We start from the raw sequence: 20,509 nt of genomic DNA, 5'->3' as shown, positions 1-20,509 counted from the left end.
TTCACTTAACAGAATAAAGCTAAGATACTATATCCGTTATATTTAGTAGCTGGTTGAGTGAAATGCTATGTGAATCAATGAACGTCGTCATAGTGGTGTTGAAAAACTGGCAAATGTTGAAATTAGCGGGTGTTGGCCACTGTTACGGATGAAATTTAAATGCTTAATCATTACTACTCAAATAAATATGTGTTTAGCATTTAAAATAACTGTTGTTGCTGCTTTCGATAGTTAGGAGCTGTGAAAATCGTCATGAGTTCCTACATTTGAATTTGGAGCTTGGGCAAGAGTTAACAAGTAAGGCGCGGTCTTCAAAATATTTGGAGGTACGTAAGATAATTTAAATTTAACATCACAGTTCAACCAATTGTGCGTTTTGTACCAGTGCAAGTTTTGGAGGGGAAAAAATAAGAAATCGAGAAACACAACAGTCCGACCACTGAAAAAAGTAATTAACATGTACTAAACAATTATTTCTACTTCTTCTTGATAATATCACAGTATCGTGACGGGTTTTGAGGACCTACATGTTTTCACTTTTTACTATTATAACTTGTCAGTTGCAGAAGAAATATTGTAACATCATTGAAAACTGCAAAAGAGCAAGTATATGTGGAACAGTAGTATGATCGACTCCAATAATAGTATTAAAATATATTTAATTTTAATTTTTTAAATTTTTCCCTTTAAATAACTGTTTGTGCATAGCATAGAGGAAGTGAAGAACTAGGTTAATGAAAGTCCAGAGCAAACTTCGACGTTGTGCCCTTTGTTGTAGTGCAGTGGCCATCAAAGTAGGAAATTTGAAATCCGCAGATATTAGAAAGTAAAGAAGCCCTTCTATGATGCGTTAGAATATCTGGACCCAGGAAAGTGAATTCCGATTAATGCTGAAGTGCATATTAGACGAGAAATCTCAAAAGTTAAATAAAAGTTTAGTGCGGAGTTGTAAAGATAGCAGCAACTGAGTAGTCTAAGACGAAAATTCGTGTCTGGTTTCAAAGTAGTTGCTATAATCCCAATACACAAGAAAAGTAAGATATTAGTAAGTACCATAATTATGAAAGAAAGTAAATTGGCAGACATCATAATAGGTAGTGTATCTTACGAAGCAGCCTGACTGTTAATGCATAACTTGACTCGTTCCACATCCCTGAGTTAATCAATTAATGCATAACAGGCATTACAATTCCAATAATGTTCATAACGTTGATTTCCGATCAAGGAACTAACTTTTGCAATGACATGGGCGTACGAAGAACTCTTTCCGTTTAGTTTTACTGTTCACTTAGTTATTATCCGTTTTTATTACTCATTTGTGTCACTATCTTCGATGCTCATTCTTTCAGCTGTCACAATGAAGAAGGAAGGCAATGATGAATACTGACAGAGGTACACACATATTACTGCTGCTGAAGAGTTTTGTCGTATCACGTTGTTTTGTGAGGCTGATGCAACAACGGTGATTCTTAAGCGATGTATGAGACAGTCAGCGTATGGAATTATATGGAAACCAATGACCTTCCATTTAATGCGTGGTGGCTGATGGAGTAAATATTTTTACTGTAGTGTTTTATAGAGAGTTGCTTTTATTGTAGTCTTAAAACTTGTGCAGCGTTGGCTGTGAGGAAATCCACGCGAAAAAAAGGTAATATTTTTCTCCGTGATTTATATTTAAAAATATCAGTATTTTGCTACCACATGTTTCGAAATCGCATCGCATGGCTGAAGATATGGAGTGACTTCGTTACTAACGTTACTAAGCAGATGCGAATGGTCTTCTATTTAACAATATTAATTTGTGTTTCAAATTCACTGACAATGGTTTTAGATCATACCTCTCACAGCAGTACACGCCGAAATCTATGAAACATTAATGATATTGTCTTCGTTTTTTCTGCCTATAGCACGAACTTCGTAAGTAATTTTTGAACTAATCATGAGTAATATTAAGAGGTTTCCCTCTGCTGAAATACAAAGGAACGTTTAGAAATATACCTTGGAAAGGAAAACACCTCAAAGCAACGCAGGAAACATTTTTTGCATGAATACTTTGATAATGAGGTCTTTGGAGCTGGAAAAAAATAAGTCCCGATGTTGTGCCACCAATTCAGAGAAATACACAATAAGCAGTATATGCATCTCACTATGAAACATACGATATATTTCATTTGGACTTCAACCGATATGACTGTAAACAAACATTTTTGTGTACAAGTTTCAGTCACGCAGTTTACATAGCACAACAATAGTGGCAATGGTGTCTCTTTTTAAAAAAGCACTGGCTGCAGAAAGGGAGCTGTTGAGAGTAGAGGACCCTATGTCTGGCTGCAGTTCGATGGGCATGTTGTTGATGGCTACCGTGAGTGATAGAGATTCCTCTGAGCCGGGAACTCGTACACATTGGACATAAGATGTGTCCAGAAACGGTTCCGCTCTGACGTCTAACCTGCATTCAGGGGCTCCATAGGCGCACAGTCGACATTCATTTGGAGTGCTACCCGGCACACTTCAGCCCTATGTATGGATTTCCCACAAGAGATGGTTGGTTTAGTTTGTATGAAAATTTGGTAAAAATTTCTCTCTCAAGAGTCTAGCAGAGAAACTTTCATGTGTATACGAGTTGGAAAATGTTATTTACGATGATCTTCAGGTGAATAATCCGGTGACTGACTAAAATTCTGTGGCGAAAAATGTTACTATTCTGTTTCGTGTAGTAACATTGTTTCATTCCAAGTACTGGATTTAGCAAACGTTATAAAACATAAACGCTTATTTTATGCGAAGTTGAACATGACGGCTAAAGGGGGAATTCATTTCTAATAACACAAATAACATTTGAACGTATATTTTATGAATCATTTGAAAAACAAATGCTTCCTTATCAAACTAATGGGTTGTTTACTAATCCTGCGTGAAAAAAATGATATACAATAGAGCAAAGAAAGGAAATTCAGCGTAGAAAAGGTAACCTTGGCGCTTATGAAATTGTGTGCCATAGAACGAACTGTAAATGTACGGTTTCAAACTTTTCCCCCCTTTATATGACCGCATTTTAAAACGATAAGCGTCATGTTGATATTAGATGTTTCGCAGAAATTACATTTACTATATATATATATATATATAAATTAGTACTTTGCACGAATGTTTACAATCAGTGCTTGATTTCAGGCATAAAAGAGAAAAGCTGCTACTATCATTTGCACTTCGCATGTGGTGTAATGACAGAGATTTGGCCTTCTTGCAATCGGCACGTGTCTTTGATATTGCTTTCCAAGTTCAGTGCGGCAGAGATAGGGGTTGCGGCTCCATACGATGTGTATCTATGATTTAAATGATGATCTGCATCTACATCTACATGGTTACTCTGCAATTCACACTTAAATGCCTGGCAGAGGGTTCATCGAACCATTTCCACAGTACTTCTCTAGCATTCCACTCTCGAGTGGCATGTGGGAAAAAGGGATGCCTAAATATTTCCGTTAGAGCTCTGATTTCCCTTATTTTATGATGATGATCATTTTCCCCTACGTAGGTACATGTCAACAAAATAATTTCAAATTCGTAAGAGAAAGTTGGTTATTGAAATTTCGTAAATAGACCCCACCGCAAAGAAAACCGCCTTTGTTTCAGTGACTGCCACCCTAACTCGCGTATCATATTAGTGACACTCTCGGCCCTATTGCGCGATAACACGAAACGAGCTGCCCTTCTTTGCACTTTTTCGATATCCTCCGTCAATCCTACCTTGTAAGGATCCCACACCGCATAGCAATATTCCAGCAAAGGACGAGCAAGTGTAATGTAGGCTGTCTGTTTAGTGGGTTTGTCGCATCTTCTATGTGTTCTGCCAACAAAGCAGTCTTTATTTCGCCTTACCCACAATATTATCTATGTGGTATTTCCAATTTAAGTTGCTCGTAATTCTAATTCCCAGGTATTTAGTCGTATTGACAGCCCTCATATTTGTGCGATTTATCGTATACCCAAAATTTATCGGATTTCTTTTAGCACCATTGTGAATGGCCACGCACTTTTCCTTGTTTAGTGCCAATTGCCACTTTTCGCACCATACAGGAAATCTCTCTAGATCATTTTGTAATTGGAGTTTATCGTCTGATGATTTTACTAGACGGTAAATTACAGCGTCATTTGCAAACAACTTGAGGGGTTTGCTCAGATTATCACCTAGATCATTTATGTAAATCAGGAACAGCAGAGGGTCGATGACACTACCTTGCGGAACACCAGATATCACTTCTGTTCTACTCGATGATTTACTGTCTATCACTATGAACTGTGACCTCTGTGAGAGGAAATCACGAATCCAGTCACACAACTGAGACACATATGCATCCATATGCACGCACTTTGATTAATAGTCACTTGTGAGGAACGGTATCAATAGCCTTCTGGAAATCTAGAAAGATGGAATTGATCTGAGATCCCTTGTCGACAGCACTCATTAGTTCATGGGAATAAAGAGCTGGCTGCGTTGCACAAGAATGATATTTTCTGAATCCGTGTTCGTTTTGTATCAATAAGTCATTTTCTTCAAGGTGATTCATGATGTTCGAGTTCAGTATATGCTCCAAAATCCTATTGCAAATTGAGGCAAATGATGCTCGCAAGTACATCACTTGGGAATGAACAATATTATTTAGCTACGGAGGTAAGTGCGATGCTTTGACCTTTTCTACTCGCTCCCTCTACAAATATGGGATACCCGTAAAAAAGAAAGAAATATTGACACAGTAAAACGAATTAACTTTTACGTAGTATACTAAGAGAATTAATGAATTACATAGACATACATACAGTTTTTAATAGTACGTCTTTTTTCTAAAATACCTTAACTTTTTCTTAACGTGATGGAAAACTGAGCCCAGCGATTTTCTGCACAGTAAATTTTACGTGTTCGGCGTATTCAGTGAAACTGAAGAGTCGCTGATTTTCCACGAATGAGGTCGAGAACGGAGACATAGGAGGAGTATTACTGTTGCGGCATTGACGGAAATCCATCGTGCGCCACAGCCTTCTCCTAACATTCACCTCAGCTGATTTCAAGAAATCGTGAACAGCCAAAATCTAGATGGTAAGCCAGGGGTTTCAAACCCATTCCTCCAAATGTGTGTCTGTTGTGCTAACAAAGCACCACTCGGCACAGTAATACAGTCACGCGCTTGCTCAGAGATTGGCGTGTTAGTGTTGGAAGAAATCTAATAATTATTCGCATACTTTCGCCCATCTTTGATTTTTTTGGTTAGCGTGAAAAAACGGCTGCAGTTTTGTTGCTGTGTACAACGATAACCTGGATCATGCATGGGGCTCGTTTACATATCTAGCATTTTGATAAACTCCAATTAATTCTGTTTACATTCGGCTATCGAAATTCCTTGCTTAAGCTGCTCGGGTTGTGACCAACAGTTGAGGAAGCTGAAAATTATCGTAGACCTTCCCACTTATCATTTGGGTGAGCATATTTGAACTGCATATAACTCGTTTCCAAACATTTTTATGTGGTGTGCTATCAGCTGAAAGCAGATGCGTATATCGAAGATAACCTCTGGGCTTTCTCAATACCGACAACAACAAAAAACAACAACAAAAAAACAAAAAAAACAAAAAGCAGTAAGATAATTAATGGAGATACTTGTAAAAATTCTTAAACCACTCTCATCTACTCTGCAATTAATATTTAAGTGCCTGACAGAGGGTTCATCGATTTCTCTTTGTTCTGATATCTCGCATTTTATTATGATGATCATTCTACTCCATGTGGTTGGGGGCTAACGAGAGATTTTCGCATTTGAAGGAGAAAGATGCTGACTGAAATTTCATAAAATGATTTCGCAAGTCGTGTATCATATCTATGACACCTTACCCCACATTTCGCGATAACATAAAGCGAGTTGTCCTTCTATGATATTTTTACATGTCCTCCGGCAATCCTATCTGGAAAGGATCCCATACCGCACAGCAGTACTATAGTAGATTATGGACAAGCTTAGTGCAGGCAGTCTATTTAGCTTATTTGTTGTACCTTCTAAGTGTTCTACCAATAAAACACAGTCTTTGGTTCTTCTTCCCCACAACATTATCTATGTGATCGTGTCAGTTTAAGTAGTTCGTGATTATTATCCACAAGCATTTAGCTGATTTGACAGTCTTTATACTTGTGTGTGTTGTCGTGCAACACAATCTCACTGATTGATTTTAATACTCATATGGATGGCCTCACACTTTTCATTATTTAGGATCAGTTTTCAAAGACAGCATCATACATATATCTCTTCTACATAATTTTGTAGTTGAGTTTCATCTTCTGATGAATTTAGGTCACGGTAAATGACAGCATCAACTGCAAACATTCTAAAATTGCTACTAACATTGTCTCCTAAATCATTTACGTTGAACGGAGACAGCAGTGTGCCTATAACACTTTCTTGGGTAACGCCAGCTATCACTTTTGTCTTTCTCGATGTCTCCGTCAGCTACTACGAACTGTGACTTTCCTGGCAGGAAATCACGAATCCAGTCGCGCAAATGAGAGATACTCCATAGGTATGTAGTTTTATTAGAGATCGCTTGTAAGAAATGGTATCAAAAGCCTTCTGGAAATATAGAAACTTGGAATCATTACTAGCTGGGTTGCACAAGAACTATATTTTCTGAACCGGTGCTGACTATATATCAATCTATCGTTGTCATCGGACTAATTCATAATGTACGACACAACTTGTCAGCTCATCTGTGTTTGACGTCACACTACTCTCATTAGTCGCACAAACAACGACGCAAGTCACGTATTGTGTCCCGCACACTTATGAGTGTAAATAACACCAGACGCATCTTGATCGCGTGGAGTAACTTCCATAGAACTGTGGCTATTTTATTGGCCGCCAGATTAATGGTGTCACTTTCGATATTTCAACTGTTTTCCGCCTCACTTTGTGAGAAAAATACCACGAATGACAGTCGGCTGAAGAAGAACAGGAAGCGGAGCAGGAACGGTGTAGCAACAAGGTAAGGATAATCCGCTGTAATCCTACAACACGAGACAGTTGTACTCTCCAAAACCGTTAATACACTGATGACGCAAATATTTTCATATGTTTTCTGTTTGCCATTTCTAGTAATTAATAAGTTCTTCCAAATGCGTCTTTCTTAGCAACTGTTTATGTCAGCTCAATAATTGCACCTCTTTACTCGTTGAACACTTGAAACGTCAACTGCCCAACGCTACAATGGCGAGTATTACAACAATGCCAACTAGCCATAGACTGCCCACAGCACAGCCAGTGATTTTCATACAGAGGTGGTGTTACAAATAAAAAAACCTAAACAGCCTACTTACACACTTTGGGGAAAAGATTGCGCAATTGAATAAGATGGTGAAAATATGGTAAAATTATCGGAGTGAATAACAAACATGCTGTGAATACAGTCAAAATAAAAATAAAAAAGAAGCCGACGCAGCACGAAGGAATTATTCGGGATGGACATCGGCAGATGTAGTCTACAAATAAACAAATGGTCATAAATCAGTAGAAACTGGATGATTTACGAAAGTGGTAGAGGTTCGCGAACTGAGAAAGTTCGAGATGGTCCATCTCTGGCCCTTATGCAAGCAGTTATTCGGTTGGCATTGACTGATGTTCTGCCGGACGGTGTGTCCGAGCGGTTCTAGGCGCTTCAGTCTGGAACCGCGTGACCGCTACGGTCGCAGGTTCGAATCCTGTCTCGGGCATGGAAGTGTGTGATGTCCTTAGGTTAGTTAGGTTTAAGTAGTTCTAGGGGACTGATGACCTAAGATGTTAAGTCCCATAGTGCTCAAAGCTATTTTTGAATTGATATTGTCCTGAAGGTTTTTTCCTTCTTTTTTGAGTCATCAGTCTTCTGACTGGTTTGATGCGGTCCGCCACGAATTTCTGTCCTGCACCAACCTCTCTTCATCTGAGAGTAGCATTTGCAACATATGCCCTCAGTTATTTGCTGAGTGTATTCCAATCTCCGTTTTCCTCTACACATTTTACCCTCTTTAGCTCGCTCCAATACCACGGGAGTTATTCCGTGATGTCCTTACCTTATCAGTCCACATAATTATCTATGTTCTTCTGCAGCATCACGTCTCAACTGCTTCGATTCTCTTTCTTTCCGGTTTTCCCATAATCCATGTTTCATTACCCTACAAGACTGTGCTCCAAACGTACGTTCTCAGAAACGTCCTGCCCAAATTGAGGCCTATGTTTGACACCAGTAGGTTCTCTTGGCCAGGAATGCCCTTTTTCCCATTGCTTGTCTGCTTTTCAAGTCTTGCTTGCTCTGTTCATCATGGGTTAATTTGCTGTCTTAACTTCATCTACATCGTGACCATCAATCCTGATGTTAAGTTTCTCACTGTTCTCATCTCTGCTACTTTTCATTACTTTCGTCTTTCTTCGAATTACTCTCAGTCACTATTCTGTACTCATTAGACTGTTCATTCCACTCAACAGATCCTGTTAATCTTATTCACTTTCGCACACGATATCAATGTCATCAGCGAATCTTAACATCTTTTCACCTGAATTTTAATTCCACTCTTTAACATTTCTTATATTTCCGTCATTCCTTCTTGGACGTACAGACTGAAAAGTAGAGGCCAAAGACTACATCCCTGTCTTACACCCTTTTTAGCCTGATCACTTCGTTCGTGATCTTCCAGTCTTATTATTCCCTCTTGGCTCTTGTACATATTGTATATTACCCGTCTTTCTCTAAAGCTGTCCCTATTTTTCTCAGAATATTGAACCTCTTACGTCACTTGACGTTGTCGAACGCTTCCGCCAGGACGACTGATCCTACGAACGAATTTTGATTTTTCTTTATTCTCGCTTTAATTATCAACCGCAACTACAGAACTGCCTCTCTGGTGCCTTTACCTTTCTTATAGTCAAGTTGATCGTCATCTAACAGCTCCTCAATTTTCTTTTCCATTCTTCGATATACTATTGTTCTCAGTAACTAGGATGCATGAGCTGTAAAGCTATATGAGCGACAATTCTCGCACTTGTCGGCTCTTGCAGCTGGAATTATGTGGATTATGTTTTTCCGAAACTCAGATGGCATATTGCCACACTCATACATTCTACACATCAACGTGAATAGTCCTATTGTTGCACTCCCCTCAACGGTTCTAGAAATTCTGAGAGAATATTACCTATCCCTTCTAACTTAGGCGCTCTTACGTCTTCCAAAGCTCTTTTAAATTTTGACTCTAATACTCGGTCCTCTATCTCTTTTCTATCGACACCTGTTTCTTCTTCTGTCACGTAATCGGACAGTCTTCCGCTTCGTAGAGGCCTTCTATGTTCACTTTCCATCGATCCGCTCTCTCCTCTGTGTTTAACAGTAGAATTCTCATTGCATTGTCAATGTTATTAGTGTTGCTTATACTTTTACCGAAGGCTATTTTGACTTTTCCTTATGCTGGATCTATCCCTCCGACAGCCATTTCTTTTTCGATTTCTTCACATTGCCTTATCTTCTTGCGCTTCCTATGTATTTCATTCTTAAGCGGCTTACGTTTCTGTATTCCTGAATTTTCCTCGCCATGTTTGTACTTCCTTCTTTCGTCGATCAGCTGAAGTATTTTATCTATTACCCATGGTTTCTTCGCAGTTACCTTCTTTGTACACATGTTTTTATTTCCGGTTTCTGTGATTACCCTTATTAGAGTTGTTCATTCCTCTTCAACTGAACTGCCTACTGAGCTATTCTTTATCACAGTATCTACAGTCTCAGAGATCTTCAAGCGTACGTCTTCATTCCTTATTAGTTCCGGATCCTGATTCTTCACGCACTGATTCTTCTAGACTAATCTGTGTGAAGATTCACAGGATTATCAAACGCGTTTGCAGTGCTTTCATCAAATCGATGCCCACTAATCAATTGCTTTTTAAGGTTTCGATGAAATTGGTAACTATAAAGTTCGTTATCACTTATATATAACATGGTTAAAATCAAAAGAAGTAAGGCAAGAAGCGGCTAGGTAGCAAAGTTACCATAAATAAGCTCAATCTAGAAGTCTGTGTGCGTAAATTTGGCCAAGCTCCAATGCTACTGCAGTCGACAACATTTCACAGAAATCAAAGCAAACACACTTAACTGCACGACTCTAATGGTCGTACTCAGTTGTTTTGTCATTCAGATTTCACCATCTAATGTCTTACGCATGAATCTATTTGTTCTTGCCGCATACGCTAGTACCCCTGTTCTACTTAATCGCAACCCTCAATAATTATAGCTGCGGAACGATTGACATCTTTATTCTCCTCCTAGTGTGGTACTGGTGTCTCCCCCGATATTTTGAATTTTTTTATCATCTGGTAAGCAATGAATCGACAGACATCGAACTAGCAGAGGTTTTCTAAAATCAAGGAAAAAGAATTTGTGGTGAGTATTGAATACTAGTGTTTCTAGTGTTTATGTGGAGCACGTAGTACCATCAAACTAATTTCAGACAGACCTGACGAACACATAATTCGAACACGATTTGTCGTTACATATTTTAGACGTATTGTAAGATACTGTAGGTTTGCTTACAACGTGCAAACATTCTCTATGACAGATCTGAATTTCGAACCAGAATCTTCCCAATCCGAAATATGCAATTGCTGGTTATCCAAATCGAGAGTGGATCACTGAAATTCTTTACAAGTATAATAGACGAACAGCTGATGTCAATTTACTCCTGTTTATTATCTTTTTCTTGAATATCATCATGATCAAAGTCATCCAGACATATAATTTCTTTGCGTATGCAGTAAAGATACGACCATTAAAATTTTCTCTCTCTTTCTCCCCCCTCTTCCCTCCCCCCCACCACCGCCCTTCGCCGCTCCGGTCTTCTCTCTCTCTCTCTCTCTCTCTCTCTCTCTCTCTGTCTCTCTCTCACACGCACTCATACACACGTAAGCTTTCACAGTTTTTTTTACAGGAACTAAAACTATTCATTACCTTTTTTCCCTGTTTTGGCCGTCTTTTCGGGTGGCCGCATTAAAAATTCGTTTCATTCCATTATATTTGTACTTAATCACTTTTTGTGTTCATCCAAGGAAGCCGTTATAGGCACTGGAATTAAAATTTTAATAAGTTTCTATTCTTAATTTTTTTTTCGTAATTTTCTTCTCAATGTGCTGCGTAACATAGTAAGCTGTTCTGTTTCGTTATTTACGTATACTTAATACGATATGTTACTGACTGCAAAATGAAAATTATTAATTGCTCCATCGAGATTTGTTTGCTTTACTTCATAGCTGCACTTTTGGAGATGAACTGAAAATCGTTACATAGGTGGCTGTTGTTTGTTGACTGGCTCATAATAGAAGGGTGTTTCTGTTCTTGCTTGAATTAAATCCTAACAAGGAAAGGCTGCTCATTAGATTGGCTTGCTGAGGAGCTGCCCAGAACCCTTCGATTAAGCCCTTTAAAGGATAATGAAGAATGTTTACAATTCGTATTTAATTGTAACCAAATGCATATCAAGTTTTATTTATGATCTAATTCCTGTTAGTACCAATTTAATTCAATAATTTTGATAAAATGTTGTATCCGAGTGACGATCAACAAATTCATTTAGCTCGATATCTTAATTAATACCTTCATAATTAATATCATTCTGTCCAAAGAGTATCAAGATGAGGTAAAACAAAAGAGAGTTAAAACTGAGGGTATTGTTGAGTGAGCTGCTGTAAATAACAGGTCTATCCTCGTATGAAATGCATTGAAATTAGCACTGACTACCACTGAACACGTTCACCTTGTCAACATAAGGAGGTTAGAAACAGAAAAAAATATTTGTCGGAATTGACATTGTCTACAGTGGGAAATTTTATAAGTTTAATTAATGTCAGGGAGTAGGATCAATGGCCCAACCCTCAACCAAGTTGACCAGACTATTTTTCATTAAAGAATTGCAAATTTCTCCCAGATTAATGGATTCAAGTGATTGAACCAAGGTGGTACAATGCTACTAACTCTCATCAGGGTCTAAAAGTGTATAGAACTTGGTTCCCACAGAGAAGCTTGAATAACGACCACCTACAAATTGATACAAAGATGTTCATGATCCGATATCCTCAAGAGAGGGATTGGCGAGACAACAGCTGGAAGTCGGGAAATGAAAAGCAGCGACGGTCGTAGAGTATTCCCACAATGATCATGATGAATGAAAATTTGATGGTCACTGGGTTGCCGAACGCGAGTGAACCGTTTTGTGATTCCAGTGTCCAGACATCCACATGTGCCGATTTTTACATCCTCAGTGTTTAGTCTGTTGTCTTGGTGTAGGTTTGTAGATGTGTTGCAAGCCGTATACATTTGTTACTGAGTAGAGAGCATTCCGTGACTCTATGACTGTATGTAGGTCGTTTTTGATGTTTTTCTCGAATAATAATAAATCCGTATGGTTTAGCGAAAATGTTTCTGAGTATACAAACTACATTAAATTTCTTTAAAAAAAAGCTGCTATTCATTTTTTCTGTAGGACTAAACAGTTTCCATGTTGCGGGGAATGGAATAATTGCAGGTTATTAAAATTATGTTTAAACAGTATGGAGACCAAGCCAGAGCGTAGCTCAGGTCACGACTTTATATTAAAAAGGTCATGCCTGAGTATAGGTCGGGCCGCAAATTTCTCGCCAATGTACGGAGGTCTCGCAACTTAGCCTTTGACTGGTGTTGCCTTTTGTTGTCAATCTATGGAATTATTTCGAAATAACATTAGCGAACGTAACAGCTGCTGCCGTGAAGATTGAGCCTATATGATCGTACTGACGCAGTTTCGTGCGTGTACTCGATAGGTTTCACAGTCTGATGTAACTCTACTACAAATACGTGACATTTGTCAAGAGAGCAAGAAATTTTGGAACCTGAAGAGGAAGAAACTGCTGAATACCTCACTTCGTACTTTTTTCTTGGGACGATAGCTATATTTCCCGTCATCATGATTTTAGAATTTGAGATCTAGCAAGACACTTTTTTAATATGCATTATTCTTGAGGATAAATAAATTACATGCGTGCCAGTATCGCTTTAAAATACAGCATAAATGGCGTGTTTCCTAGGCCCAATAGCCTACTAAGTGATCGATCTCCGAAGTGTTATTGGTAAAAGATTACTGTTTACTGTTAAATGAAGAGACTTAAGAACAAGTATTAAATTTATGTACCACGCTTGAGGGCAGAAGAGCCGTATTATGGGGTACATTGTGTACTGGGGTTGTAACAGGGTGTAGGGGATTGAAGTGGGTGGTAGAGGGGAGCTGCGGGGTAGATGCACAAGGGAAGGCAGGTCGCCACATTGTGGTCATGGACTTCGTTCGTTAATAAGTCTGTAAATTGAAGAACTAGAAGGTGATTCACCACTCCATCTACCCCACACGTCGCAAGAAGCATCTTCGGGGTGTTTCACTAAGCTATATCGATCCTGCAGACATGCCCGGGGGATGGTTATTTTCGAAAAAATGTTTTAACACTACATGGACTTACTAACAAAAGTAAGAAAAGAAACTCATATGGATAGAATGTACGTAACGCCTGCACATTGTTCTACGTTACTTGAGAGGAAATTGATTTTTAGTCACATTGTACGGTAGCTGTATCGTTCTTCCTGCAAAGGCAACTTTCCCCATCACGAACCTTTTTTAGTTTACAGACTGACTACACCTTCTCAGCATTGCCTGTTCAGAATGGTTCAAATGGCTCTGAGCACTATGGCACTTAACTTCTGAGGTCACCATTCCCCTAGAACTTAGAACTACTTAAAACTAACTAACCTAAGGATATCACACACATCCATGCCCCAGGCGCGGTTCCAGACTGTAGCGCCTAGAACCGCTCGCCAATCCGGCCGGAGTTGCCTGTCCAGTTTTCTTAAATAAGTAGATAAAATAACTACACTGATCTCGTGTTTATATAGGAAAGTTTTTTTCAGTTCCTTACATGAATACTTACAGTGAAGTGACAAAAGCTATGGCATACCTCTTAATATGGTACCGGACCATCTTTTTCACTGCGTAGTGCAGCAACGCATAGACTCAACAAGTCGTTGGAAGTCCTCTGCAGAAATAGTGAGTCATGCTGCCTCTATAGCGGCCCATAATTGCGAAAAAGGTGTTGCCCGTGAAGGATTTTGTGCACTAACTGAGCTCTCGATTATGTCCCATAAATGTTCGATGGGATTCATGTCGGACGATCTGGGTGGACAAGCCAATAGTATCGCTTCAGTTTTCCTAGTAATCTTGCAACTTGCTTTTCCCACTTTGAGTTTATGCGAAATTCGGAGTAAAGATGGTTCTGTTTGACGGTGACAGAAATCAAAAATTATCTTTGGCACAATGTGCCACAGTACCTTACGCAGTAAGTATTTCAAACATTTCTTAGACGTACTCTTAATTTCAATACAGCCAAATCGTTATGGGCTATAATAGTAAACAGCCTAAAGATTCTGAAAAAAATTGATGTTTTAGGCTGAAGTCTCCCCTTAAAATGAAGAGAGGCTGTTTTTAAAGAGGTGAGAAGTTGCATGGTGGTCGGGTTAGGAACTTCAAAGAGGCCAGACACCTCAACATCTATGTATCAGTGCAGGATGCCTAGTCTGTATGTTTATTATATGCGATGGGATTTTAATACGCTTTGTGTTCTATTAACGTGCTTCAAAACTTTGAACATGACGAAATAATTCAGTTTACAATATCATTACAATAGATTTCCATGCAAAAGATTATGGACATTTGGAAAGGCAAAAGCTAGAAGCCGAAATACTGAAATAAAAAAAATAATAAAGAAACTCCGCTTTTAAGTAATATGACTGAAGAAAGTATTCATCATACGAAATAAGAGAAACAAACGTCCTAGTAGTTTTCCAAACATTTTGACTGGCAAACTACATTTTTTACACAATGAAGAGAACGAAATCCACCCACAGACGCTCAATGGCAGACTTCAACTTCACTGTCTTCGAACTGACTCCCTCAGCTGCCCTCCGTTCTTTTCATCATCAAGATTTTAAAAAGAATTTCATTCTTAGTTCTCATTAATATAATAACCTTAAAAATAAATTTGCCATCCTTAAGCGATACATGGTTGCTCACTGTTGTGGTGTGAGCGCGAGCGAGTTCGCACGAGCAGCTGTGATGAACTGCTAGACTTCTTAGCGTGGCTGTTAACTGTGGAAAGCCCGTTAGCTCGGCCAGAGCCTCGCGCTCCGTGCAGATGTCCGACCCCACATTAAACAGCTACTTGTCTTGATCGGTATACCTTGTTTGTTATTCTTATATTCACATTGATTTTCTGAGATATCAACAAGTGCCAGAAATGATTAGTTGAAATCACATTTAAATTCTAGCATTTTGATTGTTTACACATGTTATTCTTTTCGGCAGAGGATTACTATTTTCCTTTAATCAGTCCATGTATCCGTCAGTCGACTTTTGTTAATTACTTAAGGCTGAAATGTCTGTGGAAGTTCGAGTCCTCCCTCGGGCATGGGTGTGTGTGTTTGTCCTTAGGATAATTTAGGTTAAGTAGTGTGTGAGCTTAGGGACTGATGACCTTGGAAGTTAAGTCCCATAAGATTTCACACACATTTGAACATTTTGAAATGTCTGCAAAAATGAACGCATATATCCATCATTTTGAGTTGCAGCTCCTTATATTGGCCGTGTTTGCAGTTAAAATTGTTGGATGTGAGGTCCGCCAGTTGTGAAAAACACCGTTTTTCTCAGCATCCAAACATGTTTCGGCACCACTGTGCTATCATCAGTAGGTTTTTGTTTTTGTTTATTCTGCAATGTGAACATTTTTGTTAAATGATTATAAAATTATGTTAATTTTTGGTTCAAACAACAGATCGTTTATTTTTGTAAATACCTTTACATATGGTGCGCATGAATTTTCTGGATCACTTGCGTGTTAATTACTTCAGGTAGCTTGTCATCTGCAACCAAACGATGTTGATGAGAAAATATTTTTGCTGGGAGTTAACCTATCTTCTAGAACGGAATTCAGTTTTTCGCGATGTTTTCGCTCCTATATTCGTTTTTACTTACGTTTTCGTGTGGCAAACACTTTCACTCTCCGGATAATACTGAGGTGTTGTGATGCGCGCGTAACTATAACAAGTATTTTCCACAAATAACGTAGTAAAACACTTTTCACTTTACCAGAACACAGTGTGATTGTGGTTTGTCATGTATCCCAGCCCAGTTAGTGTTCATTTGTTCACCAGAGAGTTCGGCGCCAAATTTGAGTTTTGTTTGCATTTTATTTGTGTGTGTGTGTGTGTGTGTGTGTGTGTGTGTGTGTGCAGACTTAATCCGTTTGTGCTGTTGTTATTTGTAAAGTTCCTTTAATGTGTTAAATAGTGTGCCCCTGCACTTTAATGTGTTAAATAGTGTGCCCCTGCAGGGTATAGTGTATTCGTTTAAGACCTGTTTTCTTTCTGCTACTGCCTTCTGTAAATGGAAGTTTTCCTCAATGGACAGTTTGCTGTATAGGCTGTGGCTGGGTTATAGTATTCTTAGGTCTGTTTCTATTGTGGTTGGGTGGTGATTGTTGACTACAAGGTGGTCAACAAACGTACTATGGGAGCTGTTGCTTTTTAAAGCTCTGAGATGTTCTGAATATCTTGTTTTGAAGTTTCTGCATAATTGTCCTATGTACACTGACTGGCAAGTGTTGCATCACAACACCTCAGCATTATGCAGAGAACGGAAGTGCTTACCACATGAAAACGTAAGTAAAAACGAATATAGGCGCGAAAACATCGCGAAAAAATGAATTCCATTCTAGAAGATAGGTTAACTCCCAGCAAGAAATTTTTCTCATCAACATCGTTTGGTTGCAGATTTCAAGCTACCTGTAGTAATTAACACGCAAGTGATCCAGAAAATTCATGCGCACCATATGTAAAGGTATTTACAAAAAGAAACGATCTGTTGTTTGAAGTAAAAATGGGCATAATTTTATAATCATTTGACAAAAATGTTTACATTGCAAAATAAATAAAACCAAAAACTCACTGATCATGGCACAGTGGTGCGGAAACATGATTGGGTACTGAGATAAACGGTGTTTTCATAACCGGCGGACCCCACATCCAAAAATGAATTCATGTAATTGCTCATCTCGACTGATAGAGCTTGTCGAGACCTGGAATAGATTATATGTAGAAACGCAGGTTCAAAGTAGGAGTAAGAGCGATCCTGTACCTGGGGCCACATAGAAGCGTACTCGATGGTGTAGCAGGCCGTGAAGGAGTAGAACTGTAGACCGTCTGCCTGCATCTTCATCATCAGCAGGACCATGCGAACCTGGAGCCATACGGCGTAGGCGGCTACGACGAAGTGGAAGGCGAACTCCCAGTGCACTCTCATGGTGGCAGATGTGGCGGACACTGGAGGAGGGCATATGGGACACGAAGACTGATTCGTGGGCCGCCCGGCGCTCTGACGTACAGTGCTGGCTTTAGCCGCTGCCCACTTGCGGGTGATAACTGTTGCGAAGCCGAAGCAAACTCTGCGCCAACGTCACAGTGACCGGAGTTTACAACTGAGTCACGTCTGGGCCGAAGATAGACAAGCACTGCGAAAGGCTGTACTCTCCAGACGGTCGCATTCTGTGTGATACGGCTATATCCTCCGGACGACTGTCTACATTGCGGTACGAGCAGTGGATGAGCCGAGGTGGTACGTATGTCTTCCTTGCAGTCGAGACGCCAAAGCGTTTCGGAAACCCTCAGAAAAGACATTTCAATCTTACGTGCTCTTGTTTTGCGCCAAGTGGGAAGTTGAAATTCCGGGTCTTGATTCTGCTGTGACGGCGTCATTCCTTATGTGACAGATGGCATAGTATCAATTTGCCTCAGAATAGGAACACACCGAGTGTTTCTGTCATGATACACACTTTCATGGGGATTCAGAACGGAAAAAAGCAGGTAAAAATTCGCTTGACGCCTTCCTGGGAGACAATCTGCACTCCTTCCAAGTGAACAATGTAAATGTATCCAGAATGACATTTTCACTCTGCAGCGGAGTGTGCACTGATATGAAACTTCCTAGCACATTAAAACTGTGTGCCGGACCGAGACTCGAACTCGGGACCTTTGCCTTCCGCGGGCCAGTGCTCTACCATCTGCCTCGTCTCCTACCTTCCAATGCAGAAGCTCTCTTCGCAGGAGAGCTTCTATAAAGGTAGGAGACGAGGTACTGGCAGAAGTAAAGCTATGAGGAGGGGGGGGGGGGGGGGGGGTGAGTCGTGCTTGGGTATCTCAGTTGGTAGAGCACTTGTCCGCGGAAAGTAAAGGTTCCGCGTTCGAGTCTCGGTCCGGCACACAGTTTTAATCTGCCAGGAAGTTTCAGTGAAAATGTAGACCACATGTGAAATCAAAGACATTATCGTCACCAATCGAGAGATTTATACCAAATAAATAAACAAATGACAGAGCTGATTCCCTACGGAACACAAAAAAGGTCGGAACACTGTTTCAGAAACAACGAGAAAAGCACGTCGAATTTAAAGTAACGCAAAATTACCAAAATTGGTGATCTTTTACAGAAGGTCGAAATTTAGCGTGGTCTTCAGTGCGAGACGATTATAATAGTTTGCAGAACGAAACTTTGTCTCGAAACGTGATAGAAAATCCAAAGATAATACTGGCCGTATGTAAAGTATGCTAGCAGCACGATAGCAATGGAAATACTGTGGATGACTGTTCTGCTAAAGCAGGTTTATTAAACACAGCTTTCCGAAATCCCTTCATCAAAGAAGGCGAAGTAAATACTCCAGAATTCGAATCAAGAACAGCTGCTAACATTAGTAACTCAGAAATAGATGTTCTCGGAGTAGTGAAGCAGCTTAAATAACGTAACAGGACCAAGTCTTCCAGTTCAGACGATGTACCAATTAGGTTCCTGCCAGAGTATACTCTTGCAATAGTTTCACACTACATCTTATACATCCGCTCGGTCGACGAAAGATCCGCACCCAAAGACTGGAAAGTTGCACAAGTCACACCAATTTTCAAGAAAGGCAGTATAAGTAATCCACTAAATTACAGGCTCATATGATTAACGTGCAGCATACCCAGTGTGCAGCAGGATTTTAGAATATATAATGTGAATCACCTCGAAGAGAACGGTCTATTGACACATAGTCAACACGGATTTAGAAAGCATCGTTCTTCTGAATCACAACTGGCTCTTTACTCACACGAAGTGCTGAGTGCTACTGACAAGGGCTTTCAAATTGATTCATTGTTTATAGATTTCCAGAAGGCTTTTGATTCAATACCTCACAAGCGGCTCGTAATAAAATCATTTGCTTATGGAATATCATCTCAGTTACGCAAATGGATTCGTGATTTCATGTCAGTGAGGTCACAGTTGGTAGCAATTGACGGAAAGTGATCGAATAAAGCAGAAATGACTTCTAGCCTTACCAGAGGTAGTGTTATAAACCAGCTCCTGTTCCTTATCTCTATAAACGATATAGGAGACAATCTATGTTGGTGTCTTGGATTGTTTGTAGATGATGCTGTCGTTTTTGCTCTAGTGAAGTCATCAGAAGATCAAAGAAATTGCAGATCGATTTAGAAAAGATATCCGTGCGAAAATTGGCAAGTGACCTTAAATAATGAAAAGTGTGAGGTCATCCACGTCAATTAAACTCGTGTTACACGATAAATCAATCAAATCCAAAGGCCGTAACTTCAACTACATAACTAGGAATTACAATTACGAACAACTAAAATGGGAAAGAACACACAGAAAATGTTGTGGGGAAGTCGAACTAGAGACTGCATTTTATTGGCAGAATACTTAGAGGATGCAACAGATGTACTAAAGAGATTGCCTACACTACGCTTGTCCGTCCTTTTTCGAATACTGCTGCGCGGTGTAGGATCCCTACCAGACAGGATGAACGGTATAGACCGAGAAAGTTCAAAGACGGGCAGCACGTTTTGTATTACCGAGAAAATGGGGAGAGAATGTCACGGACATGATACAGGATTTGAGGTGGGCATACTAAAAACAAAGGCGTTTCTCGTTGCAACGGGATTTCGATCACCAAATTTCTCCTCCTAATGGGAAAATATTTTGTTGACGCCACCCTACATAGGGAGAAACGTTCATCCGAGGAACATAGGGTACGATGTGGAGACCCGCACCGCTGTACTAGGCAAGGTCCTAACGGAGGTGGTTTGCCATTACCTTCCTCCGACCGTAATGGGGATGAATGATGATGATGCAGACGACACAACAACCCCCCAGTCATCTCGATGCAGGAAAAATCCCTGACCCCGCCGTTAATCGAACCCGGGACGATGGGTAGTAAAGCCAGAGAATGAAGCCCCTAAAAGATCAGGAACCAAGTGGTCAGAAGAAAGGAAGAAAGCACGTAGCTAAAGAATGAAAGGTATATGGGCTATTAGAAAGGCGAATCATAGATATAATACGTGATTC

General features: G+C 39.8%; 1 protein-coding gene across 3 annotated transcripts in view; it reads right to left on the bottom strand.

Annotated features, from left to right (window-relative positions):
• The window catches only part of LOC126335563 (androgen-dependent TFPI-regulating protein-like), a 151,683-nt gene that overhangs the window by 86,999 nt on the left and 44,175 nt on the right, over positions 1 to 20,509 (bottom strand). Inside the window, exon 1 of one of the 3 annotated variants that reach the window (XM_049998987.1) lies at positions 17,258 to 17,537. The exons of the other annotated variants lie outside the window; for them this stretch is intronic. Coding sequence (XP_049854944.1) covers positions 17,258 to 17,422 — 165 coding nt within the window. The 5' untranslated portion in view covers positions 17,423 to 17,537. Of the gene's footprint in view, positions 1 to 17,257; positions 17,538 to 20,509 lie in introns of those variants that run through there. 3 annotated transcript variants of the gene reach the window in all.

The sequence above is a fragment of the Schistocerca gregaria genome, chromosome 2 (assembly GCF_023897955.1).
Source record: "Schistocerca gregaria isolate iqSchGreg1 chromosome 2, iqSchGreg1.2, whole genome shotgun sequence".
Lineage (NCBI taxonomy): Eukaryota > Metazoa > Arthropoda > Insecta > Orthoptera > Acrididae > Schistocerca > Schistocerca gregaria.
This window is presented reverse-complemented; position numbering and strand designations above follow the sequence as displayed.